Raw genomic sequence first — 18,617 nt, forward strand, 5'->3', positions numbered from 1 at the left:
TTAAAACCTTTAAACAACTTCTCTAATAACCAAGAGGCCTATGGTAATGATATTTGGCCAGTGACATGATGGTATGAAGGGCTACCAAGTTTGTTCAAATAAATGACCTTTACTTATATTCAAGGTCACATGTGTCAAATATGTTTAAACAACTTCTTCTGAATAACCACGAGGCCTGGGATAATGCTATTTGGCCAGTAACATGCTGGGATGAAGGGCTACCAATTTTGTTCAAATGAATATTCTTTACTCATATTCAAGGTCACTGTGGTCAAATATCTTTTGTACTTAACAAATTCCTATGAATAATCAAGAGGCCTAGGATAATGATATTTGTCCAGTTACATGCTGGGATGAAGGGCTACCAACTTTGTTCAAATGAATTACCTTCACCAATATGCAAGGTCACAGTGGTTAATATATGTTTAAATCTTTAAATGATGTGTTCTGTATAACCAAGGGTAATGATATTTTGCCAGAAGCATGCTGGGTTGGAAGGCAATAAACTCGATCTGTTCAACTAAATGTCCTTGTTCGACATTCAAGGTCACAGGCGTCATATGTTTAAATCTTTTAATATGTTCTTATGAATCAAACACTGATATTCTGCCTGTAGCTGTATTTAAGTCCGCCTTTAAGATTACAAGTGTGAGATTAATACCAGGTGAGCGATTCGGGCCCAATGGGCCTCTTGTTTTATATAACGGAACGAACATATTACCAATAAACTGCATAGATGTTGAAACCTACTGTAAAAACAGTCACATATAACGCAGACAAACGCATGGTGCGCCATCGCCTACCACTAGGTCTGTCTAACACATGTGGCAGCTATACCGGTAAGTCTGTAACAGCTATGCAGTTCATTGCCTAATTGTTAGTATCGGTAGTTTGATAGTTATCTTAAGTTTTGACGCCAAACTGTCTTGGCTTATGTCAATGACGACTGACAAAAGGGTATGACCTAAAAGGCGTTTATGAACAGAGAAAGCATTGTCAATAATAATGGAAAACTACGTATAGATGTTTGTAAATAATTTGTGGAATTCTTTAATCAAGAATATGGTAGATGATGTCGCGAAACAGTGAACAAAGAAACGACAAGATAATTGAAATTTGAGATGTATTTTACAAACAGTAACAACCGTATCGCGGTAGATTTGGATTTACTCTTCTTCTAGATTCAATCGATCACATTCGCAAGATTCCGTGACCTCCTCCTGAAACAACAAACACAGAATAACGTTAAGACATGATAAAATATTTGGAGAAGTTGTGATACTTGAAGAAAGGTTCATAATATTATCTAAACATTTAAAATAATGTTGGAAGCATTTTCATCAGATTAAAAAATTATTAAATCCGGCCAGCATTCATCAAGATTAAACAGGATTCAAAAAAATAAACAAAAAAAAATAAAAAAAACTTACAACACTAACAACGTCATAGTCTGCAGTAGCTTGATAATGGTGGAATGAAATTCCCTTGCATTATTATAAAAAGTTGGCTTCATTGCAGTTATTCATGTGATGAACCCTGGCTAAGTTAAAGAACGATATAAAGACCCTCCTCTTCACGTCTGCATTTTAGACTGTTTGTACAGGCGTCATGTACTCGCCATCCTACATAAATTGTCTTGTCAGCTTATGTATATTGCTGATTTGTATGCCTTTTTAGGAGTACGCATTGTACTGATTTGTTTTGGACTGGATTTTAAATTGTGCTCTACTATGACAAACGTTTATAGTCAACATACGTCTTGATAGTTTACCAACATTTTAAATCGTCTGAGTTCGTGAGATCTTTTCAATATTTCATAGTTATGGTTGAAACAAATATATTTCTGTCAAGCTTTGCAAGAGACACACAATGACAAAATATTTCATAATGTCATCAAAACAAAGGCCACATCGGAACTTTATAGGAAACAACAACAGATTCCGAAAGAAGAACTATATATTTACCGTTACTGGATGTGGATCGTTCTCTCCGCAATCAAGTACGAATGTCGTCTTCTTGGTGTTGATCTTATTACAGCAGAAGTTAGAGAAGGGCCCACAACCACCGGAACACTTGGACTTATTTATTCTAAGATTGGTACAGCCAGGATGTCTCAAAACCTTAAAATCTGGCATCAGAGTACAATTCAACGGAGTACCTGTAATACAACGGTAAATAGTTAGTTACCAACTCAGTGGTGTACCGCCTTTAAAGTATCAAAATCAATAAATCGTGGAGAATCATGTATTACATTCTTGAAATCAATTATGAAGTCTGATTCTTAATAGAGGTGCCGTATAGAGGTGCCGTGTTAGAGACTGTGGTTTTCTGGCATTTACAATGTGCCATGTCACCGTTTAGGAAAGGGTTGGTGAAAAGGGTGTTATGATCGGGGCGGATGTTCTCAGAGATGTTTCAATTCAGGGCTCCTAATTTGGGATGCATGGCATAAGGAATATGGGTATGGATATTCTACTCGAGGTTGCTGAATGTGAGTCAGGACCAAGGCATTGCAGACATAATGATTGACTCTTTTTTCTCCCTAATCCAACTAAAATTACGGTCCAAATATAGGCGACTATAAAACAGTCAAATTTCTAGACAACGAGCACACAAACTAAGTTCATATTTGGGAAGAGCAGAAAAAAGATACGGTATACCTTAGGTATATGTCTAATTTGAAGCTCCACACAAGACCTTCAGGGCGTATTTGTACAACAATGCTTATGTTGTTGGGTAGGTGTGATTTGCCGACGGCATAATATCCTGTCAGTCAAACGACCCTCAATTGTAACGTCACAATAATACAAACGACGTCATCTGCTTGGGACGTCATCACATGTACAGTAAAAGTCACCGAGTGCAACCATGTGGACACCTGTATCTCACATGGGTGAGTTCCACAAGGGTGTTCAACACGGTTATTCCAAATGGGACAAGTGTATCTTTTAGATGCAGAGGTGGGAGAAATAAATACCATTTGTCAATCTTAACGCCAAATGGTCTATTCGTAGTGATATCGGGGCCTGAGTAGGTGGATATGAGGGGAAGGGGTGCAGTTTCTCGTGTAGGTTTACCACCCTCACACTTCGTGTTGATTATATGGTGTCGGGGCAGTTAAAAACTTACTTCCACAACGCCCTTCGTTGAGAATGGTGATTGGTTCTCCACTTTCACAAGCCTCCTTTTGAGCATCACATGGGTTACGGAAGCTGTGATGTTTCCCGCCAAGACTGGCACACACTGGTTCGTAACCTTCATACATACAGTCTGGACATTCACAGGTGGCGGCGCCAAACGCATCGATGAGGCATACTTCTGTACTGTTACACGCTTCAGTAAAGCAGGGGGCTACATACAAAAGAACGACGTACATTACCATTAATAACTATACAGTTAACACACAAAAAGTTGAAAATGTTTACCGACAGGAGGGTGCGCGTGGTACAGAATGATTAAATATATATTTAGCATTATACTGGTTTTGGTTAAGTTTTATTAAGGTCACTTCCAAACGTACAGTTGTGATAAATTGGTCCCCAAACAAATTTATTCGGAGCATATTGTATTCATTAGTTTTGTATGATATTTTGTCCAGGGAAAATGCCATTAATTGATTCTACATGTCATGGATATTGCATCTGTATGGCATATTTGTCCGATGAACATTGTATTCATTAGGTCTTTGTGTTATGAATATTTTATCTGTATTGGGTATTTTGACCGATGAAAATTGTACTCATTGATTCTTCATGCTACGGAACGATTATCTGTAGGGTATTTAGGACGTTAAATTATCAATATATATGTATGCTGTAGTCATCTAAACTGCCACGTTATTGTGATTGTCAGTTTCTTCCTCTTAGAGTTATGTAAATCAAGCAGGAAATCCAGTGTATGGTATGTAAATACATATTCCGTCTTTGCGTATTGCAGAGTTATCTTCTCTTGGGAGCAGGTATTGATTGTTACGTCACTTGTTTGTGAGAGTAACGTCATCAATTTTTGAGAAAACGACGTAATTTTCTCACACAAACCAATGAGGTAACAATCAATCCCTGCTCCCAAGAGAAGATAACTCTTCAATACGCAAAGACGGAATATGCTACTACGTTGTAAATATCATAATTGTGATTGTTAAATATTTGTTACAATGTAAATTTCTTAGCCGTGAATGACATTTGGTAAGTTGCAAATATCGAAACTTAAAATTAAATTGCAGCTTTACATATCCTTTCTTTGTACATATTTGTGTCAATACATTTTTGTTTCAAGGAAGTCGTTACTTAGATAATATGAACTCATTCTTTTGTCAAAACTGGACTTAAATGAAATTTAGTCAAAACAGTATTTAAAGGCGACAGGTTTTTTTTTTTTTATATAAAATCGGGATGCTTACAGTCTGTGCACGGGTCATTGTAACATTTAGCGGTTACTTCCAGGTCAAAGTTGAAGGAACTGTAAAATTGGCCGTCCAATCTTTCTCTCGTGCGGCTCTTCTCTCCAACACCACACGTGACAGAGCATGGGCTCCAGGGGCTCCACTCCGACAGCGGTATAGAACCTGTGTTTTAATTAATTAATTAATGAAAAATGTCTACAAATCATAAATCAGATAATAAAATTGATATTTGTGTTGCAGATGGATACCAATTGAATTTTGATATACATAAATTCACGTTTTAATCAGCCTCACAAAAAAAAACCAATTTCGTTTGTTCTAATAATGTTAAACAAGACTTTAAAAAAGAGCAAAATACTAGAAATAAAAGATTAAATTGCTTAATATGTGTACAGCTACCATAAATTATCATTTGATGGCGTTTTATTATTTCGGTATTAGGTCGGTACTTGCATTTGCTAGTTCAATATCGATTTTTATTATTTTTGAAAATAATATTGGCGGAAGATTTAAATTTGCAAATGATTCTCCTCGCGCTTAAAACGCGAAATATAATCCCTCGCAAATTAAAGCGATTTACGTGAATCCCACTGAAAGTGAGGCGCAATAAATTAGAAATTTAATTTGTATACGCCAGAGATAAATTGATGTCAATAAGTTACTTATGCTTACCACGCCCCTCCTCACAAGGCGAGGTATCAAAGCTGGGTTCAGAATCGGTGTCACCGTTGCACATAGACTCGATAAAAGCACACATACTAGGATACAGTCGTAACGTGTCTGTACACACGGGTTCTGTGGGGTGTACAAATATATGTGAACACATGTTATTTATCTACAAATTCACAAATACACGGTGAATTCAACATGAAGGAAATATTACGTTTCATTTAAACATTGATTACCAGGCTACAATATCTAAACAGAAGTTTAAATGTGTCTTATTTTTTTCAATTAATCGACAGAATAGGACTGTGCAAACTCTATATCTTATTTTATAAATACATATCATACAACTTATTACAATAAGTAATGTAGTTGAAATGTTTCATAATTACTCTAATTACTTTTTATCTGTTAGATAACTACTTATTGTCATTATTTTACATACATGTATCTACTTGATGTTGCTACACTACATTACTTAGTGTTGCTTTGTTACATACCTACGTGTTGTCACTACGGTACATAACTGTTTATTGTTGTCACGTTACATAGCTAACTATTGCCACTAAGCTACATACATGTAACTACTTGTTGTTGCTACGCTACATTACTTAGTGTTGTTTTGTTACATACCTACGTGTTGTCACTACGGTACATAACTGTTTATTGTTGTCACGTTACAAAGCTAACTATTGCCACTAAGCTACATACATGTAACTACTTGTTGTTGCTACGCTACATTACTTAGTGTTGCTTTGTTACATACCTACGTGTTGCCACTATGGTACATAGCTGTTTATTGTTGTCACGTTAGATAACTAACTATTGCCATTAGTTTACATACATGTATCTACTGATTGTTGCCATCTTACATAACCACTTTTCGTCATATGTCAGATAGCTACTTATTGTTAGTATGTTACACAATAACTTGTCATTGAGTTACTTCGCTACTTATTTCCTACATTACACATAATCAATCACTGTTGTGTTTTTTTTATTTATAATGACTTTATCTTGTTATGGTATAATTATACTGTCGCTGTGATTTATGGTTATTTACCACCGACATGTAAAATACTGACTTACTCTCTGTATTTTCTGGTTTAGTTTTATCACAGGGGTCACATACACATACGGGTTTCTGCGGTGATTCCTCTACGCAGGTTTGCCTTGGTGGACACTCTGTGTTGTTACAAGAAGCTGGAACAAAAAAAGTAAAATGATATTATATAATATAATGGGATACATGTTTTAAATTTTACAAATCAACACTTCATTTATCACTTTCCCAAATTTCCAACCTTAGTCTAGTAAAATTATAAATCCATCTCAAGTCAAAGGTAATAAATTGGAACCAACAATATTAAAGGATGCTATGAACAATTCATCTTTCACCCCTACAAAAATTTCAATATCTCAACTAAAATGATGTAAAATATATTTTTTAACTCAGGTCTAGTGGAATAATAATATCCAACTAAAGTCTACTCTAGTAAATATTGTAATCCAACATACGAATATTTCATTTCAATTCAAATCTGGTTGAATATTATATTTCAGGTCAGGTCTAGCAGGGTATAGTAAGCAATGCATCTGAATAATTACAAAACCATTGTGAACTGGTCGATTAAATATATTTAAGATATTGGCGTGTTACATTCACTGGATTGGAATTTCAAAATAATTGAGGATAATTTATCTATTTCTGTACATTTCCTTACTTATCAGCCTCAAATCGAATTGTTTTCTTCTGGTTAATTCTATTTCAAAATTGCAAAATATCAAACTCTATCAAATCCCAAGGTAATCAAAATTAGAAGCAATAAGAGGACGCCAAAGTGTGAATAAAACTATAATTCAAATCCATGCATTTACAGTAGAATATGAATAAAAGAAAGATGTACATGGATATCATTAAAAAAATACTGGGAGACTTTTTTGAAGAGCGAGCGCTTCACCGTTGACACCCATAACAATAATCAAAGTCAGTTGTAGTGTGGTGTACCTATGGTGTAATCATTGACCTTTATACCAAACAAGGCAAATGAAAAGATGATAGCGATAATAAAACTTAACAACAAATCTCGAAACACTGTCTCGCAAGTTTGACTGTCAGCAGTGGACATCTATCACAGAAAACATGAATGTCAGATAAAGCTCTAGAAAAACTGAATCATCTGTACAAAACAGAGATGTTACCATCCAGAAAGGGAAAATTTACGATCGATATATCAAGATTGTCACGTTTATCATACAGCTTAGTTTAAAGCCGTTCCTATTGATCGTGTTGTCGATCATTTAAGATCAAGGAAATTGGCCATTGCGGTGAGTTTGTAGTGTCCTTGATTTCAATTTCAAAAGGGTATATACGATCACATTATTTCTCATTATCTAACGAAGGTCTATCATCGATACATCTTAAAGTGAAATCGAATGACTTGGCAAAATCTCTGTTACCAGCCCTGATAATCTCAATAATTATTTCGGCATCACGTGAAAACAAAAAACAGCCGTCCAGAAAGGGACACAGTTTGTTCCCATAGGAATGCCTACAGCCTGCTGGAAAATCCTGATAGTGAACTCAACAAACCTTAAGGGGTATACAAATATTTCAACATAATTTTTTAAGAATATTGATATTTCAACACAGGGCTATGAATATGGAGATGCTTGTAACATTCAGACCAGGGTAAAAATACGCAAATATCTTACTCTTGCAATGCCCGAAGTAGTTGACCAGGAGTTCGTGCCACTTGAGGTTCTGTTCACATCTGGCAACGATGATAGCTTTCTCCGAGGGATAGGTAATACCATCTGTTCCGCATACCTGTGATTGAATGCAATGTACACAGACGTCATCGTCATACGTATGTATGCTTCTCTACTAAGAAAATTATCTATTTTCGAAAGGGATTCACAATAAGAAATATACGAAATCTCATTTCATGTACAGTAATGTGATTTTGTCAATAAACAAATGTCAAATATCGTGTTATTTATCTAAATTATTTGATAAAAGAAATAATGATAACATGATGAAACAGTAAACACTAGGCATACCGAAGGATACATGCATTAACAACAATGCAGAAATTCTTATTGGCGGTAAAAGCGATAACTCTTACGCAAGTCATAGCTGATTGTGTTTTGCATCATATATGTAAAGAGGAAGGTCTAGATCAGCATTAAATTTAGCAAAGCATGTATCGAAACGATTTAAATAAATTGGAATTTGTCAGGGTATACATTTTAACGGTTAATTATTTATAACTTACTTCGCCATTCTCCTTACATCGTGACCCTTTACAGTAGCAGCATTTCTTTCCCGGCGAGTTATCTGTAATATCACAAACATCATTAGTATGCTTACAGATCGTTTAATTTCAGCAAATACATTTTTTTGTACTTTATCCCGAGGACTCGCAAAAATGCCTCAATAAATATTCGTGAGATCTTCTTTGCTTTTCTATACAATGAAAATATAACTCTCCCAAATTAAAATTGATTTACTGAATGCGTAGAGTCGAAAAATATATTTAAAAATTGGCATGTGGAATGTGCCTTGCTTCAAACAAATGTTAATATTGTTTTTCGTTTATAGGGTCTAACTTTGTACCGGTCAATCCGGAGTGTTCAATTGATTTTGAAATGAAAAGCATTTGCGATTAGTTTTGTGATAAAGTCACTATCTTTAGGGTGGATGTATCTATACTTTATATAGTATCGCTGTATTCACTGTTTCTGTAGAAACCAAAATCGTGCTTTTGAACATTTTATTTTAGCTTTAGAAAGGTATTTCATATCTCCGAGTTCAGATACACGACTCTGGTGTAACAAGTTGTTAACAGATCAACGAGTAAACCTTAAAGTAAACATTCATAGCAAAACGCATTTTCATGACAGACCAACAGATACTCTGAGTATTCGAGACATTTTATTCGGCAACAACAAGGTTTGACTGTATATTTTTTGTTTTTCTATGTAAAATAAATGAATGCCTACAAAGTGGTATAGTTCTGCATGCCGGGACAATTTCGCCACGTCAGATATTCGTCCTTTGCCTAAAAAAGCAAGTTTCGCCTAGTGTAAATTTCTCCCTTAAATGTAATTACTATGTAAAAGGTAAACTGCAGCGAAATTGTCCCGTATACAGTATTATTAAAACAACAAAATAACTGTCAATTATATATACAGAAAATATAGTCATTAAGCTTGTTTTATTTACCGCTGCATGGTTCGCATAAGAATCCACCAATAGTGTTATAGCATTTTGTTCCTGCTGGGCACTTGTGTACATTTTCATCATTACATTCATTGATATCTAAAGAAAAAGAATAAAAAAGAAAATAATCACTTACGAATGCACCTAAAATGATACTCTAATTTGCATTACATATATATGGACATTTGATGAGGTGAAGATTTCGTTTTTCACAGGAAATAATTTTGCCTTATATCGATAGAAAAAAACAACTTTTACCTTCCACAATTTCTTTATTAAATATGTGACGTCATCTTGCTAGTAATCAATAGCATGTAATAACAAAATACATTTTTTTTTAAACCTGAACACATCCTAAAATCAATATCTATCATTTCAATACTTCAATATGAATCTCAGTTGAAACTCTCACCATTTAATGAAAGTTAACAGGTTCGCTTGATTTATTACAAAACCTATTTAAATTATTTATTAACGATTTTTATAAAAGGATTCAAAGTCATTATCTACAGTTGGAAATAACAACTGTTTCTTTATAAATTCATGAATAACTTTCAAAAATACATATTTGGTATTTAAAGGAAAAAAAGTGATATACAGCATATTTCATTATTTCGAGTGTCAAAATGTATTTTTACGAATTTATAAAACGCCTTATAAATGCATGGAACCTACCGTGACATTTGTCTCCAATCTTCTTGTACCCGTTACGACATGTACAGGTAAATGAGCCAGGTATGTTCTTGCACTCAGCGTACCTGGTACAGTTGTCCGTCCTCGTCTTGCATTCATCAATGTCTTAAAGATCATAATAAGAAATCTATGATTGAACCAATAGTAAACAATAAAACACTATTACTCAAGTGATGAATTATGTGTTAAAAGTAGCTTAGTTTTCCAACCGGTATGTTCAGTATTTTATCATTAAAATGAAATCCAAGATTTAAGACACACTGCATAATTCTGTGAATGTTAGGTAAATAATCTTAGATTTTGTTTCACTGAATCATTAAATATTTATATAAAATACTACATCAAAACCTAACATTTGTATACATATTTGCAATTTAAAGCATACGTTGCAGCAATATGTTTTGTTGGATTTTCTTGGGGTAAGAATATCAATTATGACTACCTGCCGAGTACTTTGATAAAGTTGTGGCATGATGATATTGTATTTATAACAATGATAATTGAAAGGACTTGATAGTGCGTGACAAACTCTACCTTCACAGTTCTTGCAGTCTCCCTGGAAACCCATCTTACATTGACATACATAGCTCTTCCCAACCATCTTACACTCGGCGTCTGGCATATCTTTACATGGCTCCGAACCACAGGGGTCAACTATACACAATGACAAAAATAATGGATTAATATTTCACCTTGTATAGTTTAGTTCAAGATTCAAACAATTTATGCACAATGATTTGAATTCGTGCAATTATATAAATGTTTGTTTGTTTGGGGTTTAACGCCCTCGCGACAGTTAGTCGATATAAGGACGATTGTTTAGGAGGGAAATAACGCCGAAAAGAAAGCGTAGACAAGAGAAAGAGAAGAACATGGATATCCAAAGTGTAGCGGTTTGCAGCAGATCAATTTTGATGTCTTAAATGTCCTTTAATCAGAAAGTAAGGAGAAAAGATAACGGATTTGCAAGGGAGTGGGGCACATCAGTCGAATCGTACGACATGCAGTACTATACAGCAGATCTATTCGTTCCACGAACAGTCATAAAATTAACCGTCCGTGATAAATAAATTATTATGTGTACATGGTTAAATATGCACCAAACATTTGAATTCGTGACCAGATCATTGATAATATATATATATATATATATATATAAATGTGTCTAACAAAATGTCATTTGTTAACTGTATAGTAAGAAAAGCTATGCACGTCATGTGTTTTACGCAATACATCAAATCAAATCATAACTAGTGACTCTGTAACTTACATATGCATACTCCATTCACCATGATATAGCCGGTGTTACAGTGACACCCGTATATTCCTCCTTGCAGTTTACATTCAGATAATTCAGGACACTTCAGCTTGGACTTAGAGAACTTATGTGTGTCTTGACATTCCCACGTCTCTTCACAGTTTGCGGTAACAAATTGTTCTCCAACCTATTAAAAAGACATATCATGATAAACTTTAGCTTTAATATTGCTGAAATGTCAACACATTGATGTTAAATTGTGTTCCAAACTAATAGAAAGTAATTCAACAATATGTGTTTGTGTATAGATACTGATTTTATGTCCACATACCGAGGTCAAATTGTTTCTGCAATCTTGTTTAAGTAAAAAAATGAGATGTTTTATAAATATTGATATAATATCCATACCTTGCGGCCTATACACAATTCTTCCTTTGTTATAGATATGTATATATGTCATAATTTTTGACGTCTTAAGTATGTGTACCCCATTTATTACGTCAGAAATAAATTTAAATCGCCTGAAGAGCCCCAAGATGGGCGAAAGCGCTAGCAGATTATACTAGTCTTCGTGTTTTGTTTTATTTATATTTTACCGTCACATGGACATTTAAAGCTATTTATCTGTATATATGAATATATATACGTCAACTTTATAGGACATTTTTCATTTGCATCCATATTTCATACTTTTATCTTAAGTTTTAAATCAGAAACGGACAGGAGAAATATTCCATTAAATTAATGTAGGACAAGCCGGTATGTTACTTCTGAGGAATGTAACGTCTATTATCATAGACAGAATAGATTGGATGAAGGTTGATATCAATACCGATAAAGTTTTAATGTTTCTGAATACCGTTCTGGGATCGACATAAAAGTTGTATAACCTTGTAACTAGTTTTTTGTTATAATAATATAAATATCTTTACCGTTTTCTTTTCACAGTTTTGCTCTAAAAACTCCAGAGACTTTGTTTTGAATTAACTACACGTCTGTTTGCACGGTACCTAAATTATATAATTTCTTCATGTAGCTAAATTGAATGGTAGAGAAACATGCCTTAGTTTTAATATCAAACTTTTACAAACTAGAAAAAGTGTGACCGAGCTCAAAAGTTAAAGAAATATCTATTACACGGTTTCAGAAGGATTTGTCCTTAAAAGGGTCATGGACATTCCTATATACCCCCAAATTTCGTTTTGCGGGGAATGTTTTAAAGGTTCTGCTAAACTAATCGAACGTTTTTACTTTAAACTGAGGCAGAGTTGCATACTTGTAATGTGTAAAACTAACCTGGTAGTATCGTCCTTTGTATATACAGCCGCAGTCTTCCTTGGGAACGCATTCATTACCGGATGAATCCATGACGAAGCTGTCCCTGCAGAAACAACCTTCTCGACAGGTATCGTTAAAAGCTGGAAGTGGTGCAGTACTTTCTACGTCGAAACAAGTTCCCTCAACTGGTGGATATCCGCAGTATGAATATTCCATATTCAGTCCACATTGCGGTTCTAAAACAATAATCGTAATACATGTATATATATATATATATTTTATTATTATTTTTATGCTTTATGTATATTTTGTTTCGGGACTGGGGCATTTGGATTCATGCATTGAAATTTGGAATTTTATACATTGTATCAAACTGATATTCTTTCTGTTCAAATGTCACTTTAAAGAATAGAAATCTTTTTAACTTATTGACATTTAATGGTACAGACATCAAAATCAAAATCAGTTTTTATGGCAAGAAAATACAAACCTATATTTTCAAAAGGCTTGTAACCAAAGTCGCACTTAATTTTGAGCTATTTTCCTCAAAGGTTAATTTGTGAACACCTTAAGTCGCGATTGAAATGATATCGTTCAATAAGGATAATAATGATTACTGAAATTAATAGTAGGAAAAGTTAGAATTTTCGAAAGGGCCTTTTCACGCATATATACGAAAAGTAATCTCTCGCGAAAAACAGCGATTTACAGTAATTTTATCCATGCATCTGCAAATGTAAAAATCTACTTACCACAGAAGTCGACTGTCCGCCAATCAGTGACGACAACGCCGTAATTGTCTGAACACTCCTTCACCATACCTTTAGCATGGTTACAAACTATCACGTCAAAATTGTCTTTAACCAAACACAAGTCATCCACACAAGATAATATATAACCGTCCAGTGCACTTTTAGGAATTCCTTCCATGCATTCCTATGAATCAAAAACAATGTTTCAAAATCAAAATACTGATATATAAAGAAAATGCGGTCAAAGAGTTAATTTGAAATTTCAAGTGTGTGCTATACCAATTTGTGTTACACGTTGTTCGTTAAGTTTAGATAATTAGAAAATTACTTCAGAGCTGATCGAATCTTTGTTATATGTATTACCATAATGCAACATCAGCACAAATAAGCTGATATCCATAGACAAATACACCGTACAATGTACTTACACATTGTACCAAAAAATGGGCAAGTCAGACATTGAACGAATTTATTATCTATAATAAACTATTGTAAGAAAAACAAGTATAAACATATGAATTCTTTCGGCTTCGGACCCGGAGATTTTATAATTAGTGTAACCAATGGTACAACTAATCGTTAGTCATTAGAATTTTCTGTACGCAAGAAAAGTCACAGAAAGATCTATGGCATGTATCTGCTTTATTTCCGTGTGCAAATAAACTAAACCGAATCTTTCTATATTGGTCGCAATGCAACGTTAACTGCTAAATCACCATGCAATACTGAAAAATGGAACTCCCAGAAGGTTGTGTATTTATAGATATTTCGTTTGATCCGTAGAATACCAACAGTACGCGATACAGATACCCACTATTACCTTGAATTGCTCGTTTAGGAAAAGTTTATTGCAGTATGCGGCAGCCTCCGCTTTCTCCGCGGCTGTACAAGCTTTAGGCGGTTCTGGAGCATTGCAATCAGCTTCACAGTGGGGGAACTTCTCCTTGTACCCGGGCACCACGTACGAGTTACCGAAGATATTAGCGTTGTTTGTCTGCAGATAATAAAATACCATTTTAAATGGGAATCACTATCATAATAACAATACAAGTCTGTTTTTGTTTCAACGGTGGAACCGGTCGGACCACAGTTGTTCGTTTATTAAATAAGGTCGAACCTAGTAATCCGAAGTTGCTTTCAGGCGAGCCTTGGCAAAGCCTTGCAAGGCCCGCATACACATTTGTAGGTCCACCAGGATTTATAACCAAAATTGTCACTTTTAAATATGGACAAACCGGTTGTCCGCATAAACGAACAGACCCCAAGAGTCGGAACATAAGGCATACGTCACATTATTATTGTGATTTAAAACGTTTAAATAGGACACTTTTAATGCATCATTCATACACAATATTTAAATCAATGTAATGAAATCAAGTTAGAGTGGTTCAAACATTTGAGTTTGGTCTTCGTTTAAACACGTTAAAGCCTGAAATACTAGTACAATAATCTGTAAAACATTAAACGTGAAGTGTAAATATCAAAATTTGAATAAAATTAACAAGAGGTCCTAAAAGGGTCTTTTCTCCAATCATCAAAGGATATTTATCAGATCTACAAAACATTATCTTTTACCTTCTTTGCTATTCATTTTCCTTATATGTACTACTACCCTGAACCATAATGGAAATCCTAAACGAGAATCTTGTATGGACTTTTAACCTGGTACTGTAATATTTAATTTGATTGTGTGGGAAATGCTTTTGTATAAGAATGGCATTAGAAATTGCAGTTCTGACATAATTAGAAGTGCTGTTAATGAGGCACAAAATCTCATTATGATCAGTGGTTGTTTTAACAAGGGACCAAGGAGAACGTATATATATAATTTGAGAAAGATCCCTCAAGTACTTTCTGAGAAATAGAGATAGCAAAAACTGCAAAATCCAAGATGGCCACCCTCAGCAATCTTGGATTTCCAATCAGTCTTAAAGTAAAAATACACAACTAGAGACATATGGAACCTACATATTTCATTTGAGAAAGATCCCTCTAATGCTTTCTGAGAAGAAGCACTAAACATATTTTAACTCTCAAAATTCAAGAAGGCTACCTGTAAGCAATTTTTGTTTCCCAAAATATGATGTACATGATAAGAAACCACGAAAAACGTTCATGTGAAATTTGAGTACCATCCCTTTAGTGATTTCTGAGAAATAGAGATAGCAAAATTTATCTCACAAGAAAACAAAACATGCACAACTAGAAACCAAGAGAACTTACATATTACATTTTAGAGAGACCCCCCCACCCCCACCCCCACCCCACCCCCCGTACGTTCTGAGAATAAAAAATAACAAATTTTAACTCTGAAATTTCGAGAGGCTGCTCGTCATTGATTATTTTATCATATTCTGAACCATGATAAGTATAACTAGACACCATTGGAAAACTTCATTGGAATTTTCGAAATATCCTTCCAGTGCTTCCTGAAAAAAAAGCGCTAACAAGAACGGACGGACAGAGTGACGGACGGAATTACGGACCACAGTCCCCGGACGAAGAGCAGTTTGAAAAGCCTGCCTTCTGATGATGCAAATGACAAATACTTATAAAAGTTATCCAAATTGGTTTTGAGTGTGATATACGGTAATAATGTTATATTTCTAGTTTTGCTATGACCTCATGTGTACTTGTCCAATGACAATAGGCTATCTCCAGTCTGTAAAATTAACATTATTCACAGTGTCACAGTACTTACTATACTCCCCGGTGTTGGGCAATACTCTCCAATTTTCCAGTCATCATGCGGGTTCAAGTTGTAGTTACCACAGAGACCACATGTGGTGTCCAGAAAGCTTTGAGGAACCAGTACTTCAACTGCCTGGTATCCGTCCCAGTTCACACGTACACCGACACTGGTATAGACTTGCTACACGTAATTTAACAAAGATGTATACATTACTATTTGAACATAATACTATAAGCATAAGTTCGTTTAAGCCGCACACCGAACGGATGTCACAGTTTTTGACCAATCGAAAGCTTAGCTGTCCTTACTCATATGCATTGTTTGGAAGACACCTCTTCTTAAATTATATATAAAAAAAAACATTCAATTTCTTTAAAGGACCATAGTTAAGCAATTATCGCTGAATTTTTTAATACTTTAAAACAATACTGTTTATATTTTGATAGTAAAATCTAGATAAATATCATTTCAAAACATTCCTTAGATAGTAGGAGAAGGAAATCATAAATTAATTCCATTCTGACAGTTGCATGTTGTTGTCTGTCTCCAATATTTTTATATCAATTTGTGCTTTAATTTGGTGCATATAAATAATGGTATGCAAATCTAGCAGTACACACTTAAAAGAAACGGCAAATATCTACACTATAAAACAGCCTGAACATTTATTTAAACCTGTTCATGGATAAGGTTTTGCAAAGACAAGTTCTAGTGCATGTGATTGGTCGCAATAATTATCGAGCAAATTGAAATTTACTGATAAAAATATATTGTAATATAATAGTACTCGGTAATATGTCTAAGTTTTTTTACGAAGTAGATTTTTTCGTCTTTAACTATGGCACAAGCACAAAGGCCTTAATGATTATACAGGTTAACATTTTTAATGAAAAATTAAAGTCAAGAAAATGGCAAGAGCCAAGGCTCTCATGTTTCTTATCTATAAATAAGAAATGTCAATCGCGTGGCAGTTGTTGGCTAACCTCCAACTATCTGAGTATGAGAAAAATAGCGTTGTAAAATAAAACTGTCTTCCTAGCCGAGGCGAAGAGGCAAATTCCCACATTTGTCAATTCATTTTCATTACAATTTCTACTTACGATCCAGCTACCAAATCTTCGGAAGTCAATATGTTCATCTGGTGTACCTGGGACAGGATACAATTCCCTATTGTACCAAACCTTACTACCCTGCTTGAGCGTCACCGTCTGAAATAGAAATCAATCGTGTATACATGTCCCAACCTATATTGTATATGATCCTATCAAAAGAAAAAGAGTTGTGTGTTATAACCATAACAATTAACGGTTGTCATTTGATTGTTTTTTAAGAAGATCATTTGTGAAACTGACTTGTAACGCAACTAGTAAAAATATCAGTCTCAAAAACATTTTGAAATAAGATTTTGATAAATGAATATGTTAGGTACATTCATTAAATAGCCTAATATAGAATACATTTTACTTTTCACGCTCACACTCACGTGCTATGAAATAAATCAACTGTTTCATGAATTGAAATATCCTGACGATATCAGGAACTCAAACACTTACAGGTCAACAAGGGCCCGACATGTGCCTAGCCTTGTCCACCTTTATCTATTTTTAGTAATATTTTTTACCTTGAGTTTAAAAATAATATTTAAACCTTCACTGCACATCTACACTTTCACAGTGTTACACCATGTCAAATTTCTAAAAGATAAGTCATTGGAATTCCGAGAGAAGGGCTTTACCCCCACCCATGGATCTATTTAGTAACATTGACCTTGAGCTTAGAAACGTTTTGAGTCTCCATTGTACAAATGGATATCACATTATATTACCATGACAAATGTAAAAATAAAAGACGAGACTATTGGATTCCGAGATAAGGAGTTTACACCACACAATCCATTTTTAGTAAAAGTGACCTTAACTTTGACCCTAGAGACTTTCTAAACCCTTATTGGACATATATCATGATAGCAATAGGGCACTCGCATCGCAATAGCGGGGAAACAATTATAATGTAAATGATCATTGTATTACAGTATCTATTTAATACTTGGCCAAACATTACAAAAATTGCAACTGATGGAAAATTGAAGACATTTTAGTTCATATTAGTGTAACACTTTGTATTTATATCCTTATATACAGCACAAATTGACCCATAGAGATTAGATTTTGGTTTAGCGGTGTCGATAATTACCAGAAAAATTATAAAAAATGCATTATACCGTGTTTTGTCCTCCATGATAGAGGATGAGTTCTACTTCTTCAATCCATGTGGCGCCTTTAAGTCCGCGAATGTTCTGATTCCAATGTTTAGATCTGACTTCGAATGTAGGTGGTTGTCCTTTACAGCCATCGGTTGCCATCGTATACTGACAGTCGCCTTGGAAATGGAGCCACTTTCCGTCAAAGGAGAGACAGTGGGGATCTCCGAAACACGAACAGATTCCGATTGCTGTGAAAATACACACACACTAAAGTCATGAATATCAATGTGGGATGCAAAATGTTACAACGAGACATGTGATAGGATTGCAATGTATATATCAAATATACTCCACGTTATCTACATTCAACCCTATGTAGCCATCATATTTTGCCTAAAAGGTTAAGTATCAACCAAATAGCAATTTGAACTTACGGTGTTTTAAAAAC

The 18,617-nt window shown here is 34.5% G+C and overlaps 1 protein-coding gene across 1 annotated transcript in view; it reads right to left on the reverse strand.

The window, feature by feature from the left end:
• Positions 1–1,022: 1,022 nt before the first annotated feature.
• LOC110467400 overlaps positions 1,023–18,617 on the reverse strand; it is a 75,760-nt gene continuing 58,165 nt past the window's right edge. Inside the window, exons 37-54 of the mRNA XM_021524539.1 lie at positions 18,188–18,417; positions 17,067–17,174; positions 15,976–16,146; positions 14,095–14,268; positions 13,275–13,458; positions 12,541–12,758; positions 11,257–11,431; positions 10,521–10,640; positions 9,969–10,091; positions 9,297–9,392; positions 8,347–8,408; positions 7,784–7,898; positions 6,158–6,271; positions 5,075–5,197; positions 4,400–4,564; positions 3,130–3,351; positions 1,965–2,158; positions 1,023–1,220 (exon numbers count right to left, since the gene is read on the reverse strand). Of these exons, the coding sequence (XP_021380214.1) occupies positions 1,167–1,220; positions 1,965–2,158; positions 3,130–3,351; positions 4,400–4,564; positions 5,075–5,197; positions 6,158–6,271; positions 7,784–7,898; positions 8,347–8,408; positions 9,297–9,392; positions 9,969–10,091; positions 10,521–10,640; positions 11,257–11,431; positions 12,541–12,758; positions 13,275–13,458; positions 14,095–14,268; positions 15,976–16,146; positions 17,067–17,174; positions 18,188–18,417 (2,648 nt within the window). The 3' untranslated portion in view covers positions 1,023–1,166. The remainder of the gene's footprint in view (positions 1,221–1,964; positions 2,159–3,129; positions 3,352–4,399; positions 4,565–5,074; positions 5,198–6,157; positions 6,272–7,783; positions 7,899–8,346; positions 8,409–9,296; positions 9,393–9,968; positions 10,092–10,520; positions 10,641–11,256; positions 11,432–12,540; positions 12,759–13,274; positions 13,459–14,094; positions 14,269–15,975; positions 16,147–17,066; positions 17,175–18,187; positions 18,418–18,617) is intronic.

The sequence above is a fragment of the Mizuhopecten yessoensis genome, unplaced genomic scaffold, assembly GCF_002113885.1.
Source record: "Mizuhopecten yessoensis strain PY_sf001 unplaced genomic scaffold, ASM211388v2 scaffold11173, whole genome shotgun sequence".
Taxonomy (NCBI): Eukaryota; Metazoa; Mollusca; class Bivalvia; order Pectinida; family Pectinidae; genus Mizuhopecten; species Mizuhopecten yessoensis.